This window comes from Pinus tabuliformis, chromosome Q (genome assembly GCF_031772625.1).
Source record: "Pinus tabuliformis cultivar Carrire ecotype Pingquan chromosome Q, CPIR1, whole genome shotgun sequence".
NCBI classification, from domain to species: Eukaryota; Viridiplantae; Streptophyta; class Pinopsida; order Pinales; family Pinaceae; genus Pinus; species Pinus tabuliformis.
In genome coordinates this window covers 1,070,824,435-1,070,839,168 of record NC_142296.1, presented here as the reverse complement: position 1 = coordinate 1,070,839,168, position 14,734 = coordinate 1,070,824,435, and the positions used below count along the sequence as shown (strand labels likewise).

The 14,734-nt window shown below is 38.3% G+C and overlaps 1 protein-coding gene and 1 pseudogene across 1 annotated transcript; both read right to left on the bottom strand.

The window, feature by feature from the left end:
• Positions 1 to 1,256: 1,256 nt before the first annotated feature.
• On the bottom strand, positions 1,257 to 1,794 carry LOC149223242 (uncharacterized; annotated as a pseudogene).
• An 11,825-nt stretch (positions 1,795 to 13,619) lies between these two features.
• On the bottom strand, positions 13,620 to 14,281 carry LOC149223241 (uncharacterized). The gene has a single exon (XM_089383257.1). The coding sequence runs from the start codon at positions 14,072 to 14,074 to the stop codon at positions 13,784 to 13,786; it is 291 nt and encodes a 96-aa protein (XP_089239383.1). The 5' UTR covers positions 14,075 to 14,281; the 3' UTR covers positions 13,620 to 13,783.
• Positions 14,282 to 14,734: the final 453 nt, after the last annotated feature.

Genomic DNA, 14,734 nt, shown 5'->3' with positions numbered 1-14,734 from the left:
CTGGCCGCATCAAATCGCCAAAATCATTTCTGCCTTCAATGAAACTCCTGAGCCACCGCAGCCAAAGGTTCGCAGACCCCGTGAACCTCCACAAATCAACCACAACAGCCCATGGGCTTTTTTCGATGGCGCAGCCCAACAACAGGGATGTGGAGGGGGTTTCATCCTCTTCATAACCGAACAACACTTCTATAAAGCAAAGCTGGGTCTGGGAGCTGGTTCTAACAACTTCGCTGAGATCATCACCCTTCGTCATCTTCTACATTTTGCATTGAGCCACAATTGCACGCACTTAAACATATATGGGGATTCAAAGATTATCATTGATTGGTTCAATAATAATTCTGCTTGTCACTCTCACACACTCAGCATCATATTGGATGAAATTAAATTACTGAAGGAACAATTTAATGACATCATTTGCCATCATATCTACAGGGAACACAACAACAGTGCCGACCAACTATCCAAGGAGGCCACGGCACTTCCCAGAGGTGAGTGGATGATACAGGAGCAGCGAGGAACAAATGCATATCAGTACTACCATCGCCCATACATAGATGCACAGTATCATAGGGCAGCCAGCCCATGAAAAACAAATATGAACAGACATTTTTTGAACAATTTTGTATATAGCTGATAAATATTATCACTGATAGCCCTGCGTGGCAACATGTATATATGACAATATAGAACATCCTGCGAGATGATTTTTGCTTTTTGAATAGACAGTAATGGAACTTACAGCTACCCACATGTGTGGTGGAAGAACATACAGCGTATGCAAAATGCATCTACAACATGTAATTTTTCTAATCAATGAAAGATTACGATTTTTCCAGTGGAAAAAAAAAAACAAGATTAATTTAGATGATTATTTCACTAATTTACGATTTACTTTGAGATTTCAGATATACATAACTTAAAGCTGCAAAACAAGGAACTAGTGCTCTTATAAACCATTTTTAATCGGGTAAACATTAAAATATCATTTGATTATATAATAAAAACGAGATTAATTTAAACTGCAACAATTTGCAATTCACCTTGTTAGGGAAAAAACAAAGACATCCTCCAAAACCCAATGCGTCCTATACCTCCGTATCTGTGCCTTCCTTGTTTTAATTATTTATTAAAAATAGTTACAAGCCAGCCCATGACATGGAACAACTTGAACGCTGCAATTATATAACAATTTCCATGATTTAAGCCCATATATAAATCAATGAACTAAACGATAGAAATCGGTTAATTCATTTTGAATGATAAGAACAGAAGCATCTGCCATATATTTTGATCTTGATTGTCATGATTTGATCAGATGTAAAAAGAAAAATAAGGGTGATTATGGAATACAATAAGGGGACAGTCCCCATCTCCCTGCTTCCCCTGCATCTCAAACATTGAATTGGCGCAAGATGCAGAGAGGTGCAGGGCACCAGAGGTTGCGATCTGTGCTTCTCCAGGGGAGGCGGCCTCGGCCTCGGCCTATTTTTGGAAGAATTTGGATGATAATACATGGGCGAAGTGTGAGGGCAGTGAGAATTAAGCCTGGTGGCGATCCTTATACCTGCATCCACCATTTCCATATATTTCGCCATCTCGATAGCTCGGGCAATAAATTGATTCTGCTGCTCCTATTACGAAGAAAGCGCAAGTAGTCACCGGGAAGAAGCGCCGGATGGTAGAAGAGCAGCAGATGAAGATGCGAAGTAATTAATTAATATAAAACAGGCTTCCACCACCAGCAGGAGGAAGACGCCTTTGTGAGCATGAGAACAGATCAAACGCAACCCCTCTACAGGATGAATTTAAATTTTCAGGGAATATGACATGTTTGACTATATAACTTGATTATTTATTTTGATTCCGGGCAATAATTAGAAGTAAATCAGAAATATGACAGGTTTGACTATGTAATTTGATTATTTAGCTTGATTTTTCGCAATGGTAAGTAAATAAGAAAGATGATATTTTTGATTATGTAATTAGATTATCTACTTTGATTTTTTGGAATAGTAAGTACATTGGGTCTTCCGAATATGACATGTTTCACTCTGTAACGTGATTATTTATTTTGATTCTTGGAAATAGCAAGTACATGTTATATGTAAAGAAAGGACGACCTTTAGGCTGGAATATTTGTCCAGAAATCTAAAACCAAAGGTTCTCGGGGGTTTCAATTGACAACTAAAATATTTATATGAATTTGAAATATACTATAGATCGACCTTTCACTGGCTTTGCAGGGAGCTTGGTTAAAGGGCGAGTAGATGGGAGAAATAGCAGCGATCTTATCAATTCCGCGTGGCAAATAGCAAGGTGGTTACCAAGACAAACGGACCGAAATCTCAATTGACAACTCAAATATTTATATGAATTTGAAATATACTATAGATCGACCTTTCACTGGCTTTGCAGGGAGCTTGGTTAAAGGGCGAGCAGATAGGAGAAATAGCAGCAATCTTATCAATTCTGCGTGGCAAATAGCAAGGTGGTTACCAAGACAAACGGACCGAAATCAACTTTAACAGTAGCTTTATTAGGCTTCGGGTCCGAAAGCAGGGTTAAACATCGAGCAAGTCACTCGGACGGACGTGAATCGCTGGCATCTGGTGGATTTCGGGCGGACTACATGCGCGAGGGTTATCAGCCAAAACGGACCCGAAATTTTTATAGAGCGGTCTCTAAAGGCTTATCGGGTCCGATTCAAGAGTTAAAGGGTATGCTTGTTATGGGTCCGATATTGTTCTTGATCATTAGATCTCTGACAACAGATCGAACAGTCTGGGCATTCGAGTATCCTTTTGGTTCCGACGTCATGGTTTTGTGGGCCTGGGCCCGGATAGTGGGACGTAGGGTTGGTTTCCTAGGCTTTATGTGGCCCACTTCTCATTTGTAATTTTTGTAATAAGGTTTTTTTTATTATTTTGAATAGAAGGTCGAACTTTTACTTCAGCGAAAAAACAAAAAAAACTAATAGCTACCTTGATTACTTGGAATAGTAAGTAGATGAGAAATGTCACATGTTTGACTATGTAACTAGATTATCTATCTTGATTTCTTGGAATAACTACCTGGATTTTTGGAAATCGCAGTTAGATGTTGTTCTTAATTAAGGAGTTGTCTTGAGTGAGATTTTTTGGAAGCTTTCCCTGTGGGTTTTTCAGGTCTAATTTCTCTAAAATCCGAATTTATTGAAATCACAAGCTTGATGGACAACTTCTCCACAATGGAAGTGCCCTAGTGGTTTTTCAATGCTGAATCCATATATAGTAAAAAACCAGTTTAAATAACACAAATCAAGGTTTCACTTCAAATTTTTCATTCTTGACACCGGAAAGTCCAAAAAAAACCACTAAAACAACTTCACTAACTAATACCTACCTTAATTCCTAAAAATAGCTAAGAATAGTAAGTAGATAAAAAATGTCACATGTTTGACTATATAACTAAATTATCTATCTTGTTTAAAAAATAAATAGGAAATATTACATATTTCACTACCTGATTATCTACTTAATTTTTAATAACAAGTAGGTATTATACGTAACTAATACAAAATTAATAGAGTAAACCAACTTAAAAAAAAAAAAAAAAAACTTTTGAGAAAGGCAGGAATGCGATTTCTCCACGTTATGTGACTTTTCTAACAAGAGTCCAAGTCGAAAGTGGGGACAACAAGGAATCTTCTATCGTTGGTTGAATAATCTAATTTTATGGATATTTTTCAGAGTTATAATCTAATTCGAATCCAATTAAGACTGAACAAAAGATAATGATTCGGGGTCTATTTTTCAGAGTTATAATCTAATTTGAATCCAATTAGGACTGAACAAAATCGAAAAGACAATGATTCGTCATACCCAGATTGTAGGGTGATACTATGTCCATGTTCAAAAGTATTTAACAAAAATCAAATCCAAATTATGAAAACAAATCTATGTGGAGATTTTTTTATTTTTTTTTCCAGTTGAAGAAATCGCAGTGGGGACTACACTTCTATACATAACCATTGGACCTGATTGTTGTAGTTACACTTTGAAATTGGCCCAACCCACTTAACAAAGTTGAAGTTGATAACCTAGAGTTGTGACAGGTTCATTTGACCAATGGTCTCGTGACTTCACGGCTCACGTTTCTGGCATAAATTGATTTAACTCTTCTATTTTTATTTTTGTTTATTTTTAGTTTTTTTTATTATATAATAAATTTATTTTTCAACCATATATATTTTTATTATTCAAAATCTGTTTTTAGTATATAAATAAATTCAGTTTTTTTAAAATTATTAAAATATTTTAAATCAAAACACTTATATCACAAAATTTTAAAAAATATTGGAAAAATAATTAAAACCCAGCCTTTTTTTAATAATCTACATTATCAACATTGTTTTACTCTGCACAAATGACAACCATGAGTAACTAATCTGCGACTGACAGAGTATAGGGGAATCTCACTTTATAAATTGCTAGTGGATGGTGATGCCGAAATCACCATCCGCACAATCTGGACTTAGTACACTCCCCAGTTCCAAACAACCCACCTAACAAAATTCCAGCTTATTTATCACTAATCTTTCCATACTCACCACAGACTCATACTCCAAAATCTCGCAACATAAGAAGACAGGACTACAGATGGAATATCAAATGGCTTTTTTTGATGGTGCTGCACAAAGGAACACGTGTGATTGTGGTTTTTGGATCACTATTTCAAATGATATGTCTTAGAGGGTTTACTGGAATGGGGGTAGGGGCACCAATACCAGGGCAAAAGCCATGGCCTTATGGGGTCTGTTATGGGTCAATAATTTCCTTGGTATCCCTGACATTCATATTTATGGAGATTCCAAGATTATGGCAGTGCAAATATCAACAATCCCTTGCTACTGGGTTGGCAGGGAGAATTGATCTTTTATGGAAACAACACAACAATTCTACAATATATCACATTGGCAGAGAACAGAACAAGGATGCTGATGAACTATCAAAGAGGGACCTACACGGTAATTTTGGTAATATGCACATGGAAATTACATAGGGTCACAATGTTTTTGAAGTTGGAGAATTTCCATTTCATGAGTAACTTTTGTTTTCCCCTCCTTTTTTGGTATAATTTTGCATAATGTACTAGTATAATATTTACTAGTTTTTCTCACTGGATGGATGGATGGAAAAGCTTATTGCCCACTTGCATGGATAGATAGTATGGGTTTTTTGGACCTTGCACTGTTGATAATATCTATGTTTACTATTTATTCTTCTTGGAACAGCGCTCCGCGGATGGACTGTACAATTTTGTAATATGTAAGCTCTGATATTTTTGGATGGGAAGCATGATATGCTCACCCACCCATATGGCCTAAATGTTGTAAATGACTTGGCAGATGAGGATCATACCCTGTATATTGAATATATGATATAATATAAACCTTTTTCTTACTAACAAAATATATATATATATATATATGAAAAAAATTAAAAATAAAATTCCAACTTATGAACCAAGCAATTTGCGACAGGTATTCGTGAGCGTAACACGATTTTTTCCCGGGCAAGTTTTTTTATTTAATTTTTTAAATCTAAATATTTTAAAACTTTAAATTAATTTATATATTTAAAAATATATTATTTTAATTTAATTTTTAAAATCCAAATATTTTAAATCTTTAAATTTATTTATATATTTAAAAATATATATATTTTAAGTTGAATTTTATTTCTTATAAAATTGGGAGATTACATCAAGAGGAAAAATTGTTTTGTCAATTTTTCATACAACTAGAAAATTACTCTCCATAAAGAGGACAATAATAATAATTGAAAATAACAAGAGACTACAAAATTTAAAATATAACCAAAGTCTTGCCTTGAGATACACTGCCTAGAAATACTAGTGTCATAAGACACATAGATCATAGACATGGATATCTATGTGGATGGATCTGAATTTGAGGCCGCAATCTGTATAGACTCTTTTGAGCCTTCATGAGTTGTTCTCGCCACAAGGGGAATGCCAAGGTGTTGTCATATTTTTTTTAATCTACGGTCCAAATCTCTCAGATGGCGGTGAAGGCACTCCAATGAATCAAGGTCATCCTCCCGATGCTTATGTCGATTCAACAATGTGTGCCCCAATAAGACTTAAACACAACATCAATTAGCAATGAAGTGACCATGGATGACAGAGAATTAGATCCTCAGTAAGCTCCAAAATTCCAATGTAGGCAAAATTTTGGAGGGTGTTGATTGCAGCGTCAACACCTGACGACACACTGGTAGAGCTCCAACTTCTCTGTTCAGGTTCCACCTTTTACTGCAAGGCCTCAGTCTTTTAGGAAGTATTGGTTTTCCATGTGGATCACCTTGGCTTCCCCACTTATCCCGGTTAAAGATATATTCTATTTTCTTCCTTTCTGAGCTTTAAATGCATTAACATAAGACTAGTCACACATCAACTATTTCACTAAGGGAGAAGGATAATAAGTAAACTGAGCTTTTAAGCACATTCCTCGGTGTTGCTCCATTGTCAACGAGCCTAATCAGTACCCCGAAAAAGTCATATCAAGGAACCACAAGCATTGCTTCGCTGCCAGCAAGCTTGGTCAGTACCCCAATGAAGTTTCATGCTGCACCTCTCTAAGCAGGAAACTTTTCTCTTCTTCACATCTTTATTTAGTTACTAATAGGATGTGCAAAGATACTTATTTATTTTGATGGTGGGAGAGGGATCCCAACTTATTGAGAGTGGAATAGGTTGATTCCTTGTTTAATGGATTTGAAAGATAGTCGAACTTAATATACTTGTTTAAAGTTTTTCTCCTTTCCCTTTTTTACTCAGTTGGGTTGACAAGTAAAACATCATTCAATACAAGGTTGAGTCAGAAGTGAAGATCCTAATAAAGATACAGGCTTCATAGTTTGACCAAAGGCTTTCCATCTGGAACAGATCGTATTTTCCATTCAAACATCATAGGCTTTAAAGATATATAAACGCAAATAAAGAAGAGGTAACAAATTAGCCAAGCATTATTCCTCGTCACAATTTTTGCTACATTGTCTTTTGAGCCAAAATGAGGATCTTTCATGCAAAGTCATATTGAACAACACATGGAATAAAACACATAACAAAGAAACAAAACAAAACCAAAAGAACAAAGAAAATAGAGGTTGAACATAAAAGCAACCTGCAGGACATAAAATAAGCAAAACAATTGTAGAAACTAGATGGAGAGTGAGTGCAGGATGAGTGAAAAAGGAAACTAGAATGTAATTAAACCTACTCCTAACCTAACTGGCTAGAAGGTCAGGGCCAAGTATAATGAAATTTCTAATGTGACCAGCGTAATTGTTCCCGACCTGCAATCACAAAGATAAGAGTGATTAAAAAAGATATAAAATGATGTGCAATAGAAAAGATAATAGTTTGAACAACTTTCACAAAAGGTTGAAGGTCTTGACAATAGGCAGAAAGATGTGTCAAATCAATTAACCATAACCAACCTGCTACCTTACCTTTCCAATTAGAAAAACATCAAAGCAAACCTTGAAAGTTTCTTGTGAATGCATCTCCATTTGTGGTGTTCTTCTTAGCAAGCATGAGAAAATATCAAAGCTTGTTTTTAGCAACAGGGCTTGTTAAATATGATGCTTCCAATTGATCATATATTAGATCATGAAATTCAAAACAAACCTCTTGAAAACCTTGAAAAAAATGAATCTTCAATTAAAGATATGGGATCAAGATGAGAATCTTGTAAGGGAAAATAAATCTGATCATGTTCAGAAGGCTTGTCAAGATGGTGAGGGTCTGACATAACCATCAGGAAAGGCTAAAGTGCCTTAACTACTTGATAAGTATCTGAATAGTGTGAAGATAAACCATAAAAAAAATCATGTCGAACAACTTTCATCCAATATACTACTAGGAAAATGGGTGATTGAATGAAAAATTCTAGAATCAACATTATGATCAGATGGACCGATTAAAGCATAAGATTTTTTGTTATTAGATGACAAAGATAAATCATTTTGAAAAACTTTACAAATGCTTTGAACAGTAGAGTCATCTTCTTCATATGTTGAATGTAACAAACCACTCCCTTGTAAATAGTTACAAATTGATCTAGCATCACAATCATCGAAATAATTAAAAAGAAATGTCAGAAATGGACATCTTAACGAAGTGAAATTTATTTTGTTCACTGCTCCCCACCCAGATGAAATTTTTCATGATTCTATTTAGACTGTTAATAATAGAGTAGGGGGTATGAAATAGGTGAACCCAGTATACCCCCAACTGCGTGAGAACAACTTGAGTCAGGATAATGCGACCTCCCACAGATAGGCATCTAAGTTCCCATCCAGATATCCTTTTGAAGAAACGGTCCACGAGCCACTGCCAATCGACAATCCTGTAGCTACATGGTTTGATATGGTAACCAAGATACTTCATACCACTCATCATCAGCTCCGCCTCTATTCCAAATAGACTTTTTATATAGGCAATAGCCTCCATATCACACATGTCGTGATAAACAATTGACTTTTGTAGATTCATATGTAAACCAGTGGCGTTAGCAAATTTAGTAAAAATATGAAAAAGAGTCAACCATGCAAATCGATTTAACATACCCATAATAAGCACATCATCGACGAAGAAACCATGTGAAATTTTGATGTCATTTCCCATGTGCAAAGCCTGGAACTCACCATCCACCACCACTTTATTGATGTGCAGACTCAACCCATCCATCGCCAAGATAAATAAGAGTGGGGAAAGTGAACATCCTTGGCAAAGCCCCTGACCAGCCCTGAAGAAATGTGTTGGATATCCATTGATGATCACCGCATAATTTACATTTGTAACACATGCCATTATCCAAGCCACACATCTAGGCTGTAAACCAATATGTAGAACCAGTCTGAGGTATCCCCAATCCAAACAATCATAAGCCTTTTGTAAATCCACCTTCATAATGGCGGCATTTAGATTCTTTGTGTGAATCGTGTGCATACATTCTTGGGCAATAGCAACAACATCATGTATTTGTCTGTCTTGAATAAAGCCATATTGTTCTGGTGAAATGTAGCGTGACAATGTACTCCTCACACGGCTTGCAATAGTTTTTTATATGACTTTGTAGATAAGATTACAAAGTGATATGGGCCTGTAATCCGAGAAACTGGCTGATGGGCACCGCTTCAAGATAAGAGAAATATAAGTGGAATTTATATGCTAGTGGATGTCCCCCGTGACCCTCGACTCCTCCACCATGTCTAGGACATCACTTTTAAAGAGATCAAAGAAATGAGTCAATAGTTTTACTGTCCACTCGTCTTGTCTTAGACTCTTGTCGCCCTTAAAGGATTTTAAAACCTCAAAGAGCTCATCTTCAGAGACCACTTTATACAATTCAGAATTTGTATCAGCATCAAATATTGTGGGATAATGACCTACACCCCATAATAGATCCTCCACTTCTATCCCCTCATTGCAACCATAGGCCTTCTGGAAATGTGAGACAACAACTTTACAAATACCCCCCTGCGACTGAAAACATTGTCCATCAGCATCAGTAATCTCCCAGATAGAATTTATTTTACACCTGTGGTTTGCAAAACGATGGAAAAATTTAGTGTTTCGATCCCCTTCTCTAATCCATAAAGCCCTGCTCTTGAGGCGCCAGGTGGCTTCTTTGATAGATAGAATTTGCTTCTTTTTGAGTTCTAATTCATGTATACGTTTCCGGGTAGAATCAAGAAGACAATGAGATATCATCTGGGGAGGAAGAGCATCCAGTTCATGTTGAATATCATGTAATTCCTTATGTAATTTCTTAGTCTTCTGTTTCTACCATGCTTTTACCTCCCCACGAAGGATTTCAAGCTTATCCAGGATGTGAACCATGGGAGATGTCCCCCGGTCACTATCACGGGTCCATACAAAACGCACCAGTGCGTTGAAATCTGGATCATCCAACCAAATCCAGTTGAATTTAAAAGGCAACCCGAATCTAAACTCCGCCCTCCTCCATTGTAAAGTAATGGGCTCGTGATCAAATAGAAAATTATTGATAACCCCTGCATGTACTTCTCCAAGGCACTCCACTACCTACTCATGTAATAGAAACCGATCCAGCCACTTTGCAACATACGCCAACCCCACTCTTCCATTATCCCATGTAGCAACCATATTTTTTGGGCATATATCAACAAAATTATGGTCCATAATCGCGTCATGGATCAATCCCGCCAGTGGGTCAATTTTCCTGGACCGACACTAGACTTCATCCAAACCAACAGTACAATTTAAGTCTCCCACAATGATGAGAGATACCAACTCCATTAACCCAGATGTAAGCAGCTTGTTCCAAAAACAACCATGTTCTTATAAGGGGCATACATATTCAGAATGTGGATACGCCCACTCAGACCACGGATATATCCTTCAAGCAGGATACCAGTAAAGCATGAGAATGCCTTGACCTTAACACATCGAGGGTCCCATAAGGCCACAAGACCAACGGATAGACCAACAGGAACTGCGGCAACGATATGCCAATCCAGGAACATTTTCCGGAAATATTGGATAACATGTGGAACAGAATGCATGGTTTCCTGTAGGAGAATTATGTAAGGATGAATAGAGAGAAAGAGTTGTTTGAGAGCCAGAAATTTCGGGGCAGCCCCCAAACCCCGAATGTTGAGAGAAAGGATGAAAGTCATGAAAACCCCTGTGTGGGCATCTGTGCTCCAAGGGCCCGATAAGAAGAAATATCAGCAATAGGAACATCAACAAGGAATCGGTCAATAGGGGAATTTAGAGGGATAGATATGGGTCGCCCCGGAAATGTTGACTACCACAGTTCTGTTTTTGTCGGACAGTAATATTCCCAGCAAAGGTAGGGCTGATGTGGGGAGATGAAGAGCCAGATGGTTTATGTATAGTGAGAGTGTGGAAGTCCAAAGTCTTTCTCTAAAGGAGAAAGTCTATATCACTACCAACAAAATTAGTGGGGGAAGCAAGTGGCGAGCATGGCGAAGTGAGACTATTTCTAGGCCCCTGAATTCGTTTAGTAAAACGAGAGGGTGATGGAGCAGGTACGTAGGTAATATGAGAGGTTTAGGGAACATCATGAGACGAAAAAGGGGTCGGGATTTCGTGACGAGGAGTGTTTCCCGAAGGGGAATTTCGAATATGTTGGGATGGACAATTAGTGACAGGGATGTCTAAGTTCATGGAAGAAAATGGGGATGATGGAACAGTGATGGGCGAGGAGCCATATTTTGAGGATCCGTTAATAGGGGGACGAATAGAAAAAGGGTTGTGCAGAATACTTGTATTTCACCATGAAGCTTTCCCATGTTGATGCGCCGCACCATAATGTCTGAGAGGGTCCTCACCAAATTGAGACTACGTCGACGCACCGAAATAGTTCCATCCATGTTGACGACCACCCAAGCGGTGAGGGCAATGAGCCACGAGGTGCCCCGTATGGTGACAATTTGAACATCTGAAAGGAACGCCCCATAAATCCAAATGTTTTGTTAAGTGAGTCTCCCCCCAATGCAATGGGATGTGATCCAGAAAGCCACTTCGATATTCCTTCTCTACCAATATCCAGGCGACTCTTTTATCTGGTGCCCCCAAACACCGTGGATCAACATAAACAAACTTACCAATGACATTTTCGATGTCCATGAAGACTTGCTTTGTCTAGAATTCGATAGGCAACCTCGGCAATTTAACCCAAATAAGTTTGTTCTGCAACGTATTGTTTAGAGGATTGAACCCAATGTACTATGAGTGAAGCGCCAAGAAGCTTCTGTCATTAATCCACGGAATGACCTTAATTTTCACAAGATCCTCCTGGCTGAGAAAATGGAAGTTGTACCATTCCCGTAGCAACCGCACCATAGTTGGTATATACCCCAATACGGATTTCCATTTTTTGTCCACCCAAATTCTTATCTTAGAATCACTAAGCTCCACAAAATGCCACCGGCCAATGAGAGCACGCTTTTGTAAATTGGTAATACAGTCGATCAATACCTCATGGTAAAAAACCAGTGCAGGCGGTGGGGTGGTAGTCCTGATAAAACGTTGCCTGCGCCTGGATCGTCGTTCAAACCCTGCATGTTCGACACCATGAAGATCAAGGACCGCATGAGTGCCATCTGGCACAAGAACATCTCCTAGGATAGTGTGCCAAGCATCCAAAGATCGTGTGCCACCTCGGCGATCGACCCCAGATGATTGAAGCAAATGAGACTCAACATCCATGGTGGCCCGAATGAATGCTTCATGGGCTAACGTGTCAGAGTCCAGCACGTCCATACCCCCAAAAAAGAATGAAAAACCACAACGTTATATGTTGGAAGGAGATATCCTCGGCAGGAATAGTGGGGATGTTAGAGAGGTAGTTGGCAACATTTAGGAGAATATACCGTAGATACCCACCCAAATCTAGGGATTAAGTAATTCACATACTACAAGGATGTGTGGTGTACAGAGAATAAAACCCACATCCAGCGTAAGAAAAGGACCGTTCGTTGTCCAAAACAGGTTAAAAGGTGGTGCACTAAATATAAGAATAATAAGCCAGATAAGGGAGGAGTACGAGGTCCCCAAATCACATGGAATAATGTCGGATGGCAGATGTAATTAAATGGCAGTAGATCCAAGATCGAAGCAGGGATATTAGCCACCCACCCGCGGAAAAATTGAATACCACCCAAAAACACAGGATTCCGGCACCAGGAAAACAATCTTGAACCAGAGCCGAAGTCCAACAAAAACCAGTGAACCAGATGGTCATACAAGAAAAAAACCCTTTACGACAACTCATGATGGAGAAAAGAAACTAAAGACCCTCACAACAACAACGACAATAGCATCCCATGCAAGGCAACCAAAAATTGTAAATGCGTAAACCGAAATATTTACAAGGCCTAGAGATTATGAAAGAGTTTAACCAAGTGTAAACTATTTGTATACAGACAAGAGGGCTCCCCGAAAGAGGTTTGAGGACATGCAAGCATAAAAGATTCTGTCCCGGAAGGCATTTATGCGCTTTGGTGGAGGTGGGGAGTGTGTTGAGTAAATGCAGAATAAGATATAAGTCGCAATAGCAATTAACATCAAAATGTGAAAGTATTCCGACTGTAAAAATCTGAGAGAGAGCATGCTATTCATACCCAAGAAAATTGTCCCATAGCATAGTCCCAAAATTAAGAACACCACTAATGAAATTTAAGATAGAAAACATCTAATAACCATGACCCACATCACTTCGTAGAAAAACATCGCTGAAAAGGCAGCCCCACACGAGAAAGGAGCCGAGACGTGCTAGAAAACCCACTTTAAAGCAAAATCTGTCCTAAGCACTCATCACCCAATAGACCAGAAAGACAAACCTGGCAACTCCTCGATATGATAGGCTCCCAATTAGTTACCTATTCCATGAGACAACCGAAAAGAAACCTTTACATCCATTTATTACCAACTGATATGAATTTTTATACAATTTTAAACGCCATCTGGATAATCATCGGTTGAAAATTGCCTCACCAATACACAAGTCAGCCCAAGGCTAAATCGGTCTGAAAATATCGAAACCCACAACTTATGCTGCAATTAGATAACAATTTCCATTATTTATTTAAGCCATATATAAATCAATGAATTAACCGATACAAATCGGTGAAATGAACCAGAATTCGTCTGAGAGCTGAAGAATTTGCCATATATTTTGGTGTTGCTTGTCATGATATAATCAAATGTAAAAGGAAAAATAAGAGTAATTAGGGAATACAATGATGGGCCACTCCCCATCTCCCTGCTTCCCCTGCATCTCAAACATTGAATTCGCGCAAGATGCAGAGAGGTGCAGGGCACGAGAAGGAGCGGCCTGTACTTTTCCAGAGGAGGCGGCCTCCGCCTCCGCCTCCGCCTCATTTTTGGAAGAATTTGGATGATAATACAAACGTGACGTCTGGGGGCAGTGAGAATTAAACCTGGCGGCGATCCTTATACCCGCATCCACCATTTCTGTGTATTTCGCCATCTCGACAGCTCCGCCAATAAATTGGTTCTGCTGCTCCAATAACAAAGAAAGCGTAAGCAATCACCAGGAAGAAGTCCCGGATCCAAACGGAAGAACAGTAGCAGATGAAGATGGGGTGAGCCCTGTAATTAATTAATTAAAAACAGGGTTCCACCACCAGCAATAGCAGCCCGAGGAGGAAGAGGCCTTTGTGGGCATGGGCATAGATAAACGCAATCGTTCGACGAGAGTGCAGAGATGGTTGAATTTATAATTTCACGGGAAGGTGGGAATGCGATTTCTCCGCGTTATGCGACTTTCCTGCCTCGCACTGACTGCCAACTTAATTTCAAATCCAAAGTGGGCCAAATAGTCTACATTTTTTTTATTCCCAATTAAACCTTGAATTGGTTTTCATCAAAAGAAAGTCGTAATCTAATTAGTTTCATAATTTGAACTCATTTAAAATTCAAACAAAATCGAGATGACATTGATTCAACATGCAAACTCTTGAACAAATCTAACTGCTACAAGTCTGAATTTGGTTTTGGCTTGTGCAGATGCGTATGATTGTGGGTTAGTATTAAGTGTGATTTTTTTTAAAGTCTTTTTAGATTAGATTTTGATAGATTTTGATAGGGATTTATTGAAATTATAAATTTGATTAGTAAATTTTTTATT

Excerpts from the sequence above, each read along its gene's own strand:
- LOC149223241 (XM_089383257.1), bottom strand. The coding sequence starts at position 14,074 with ATGGCGAAATACACAGAAATGGTGGATGCGGGTATAAGGATCGCCGCC.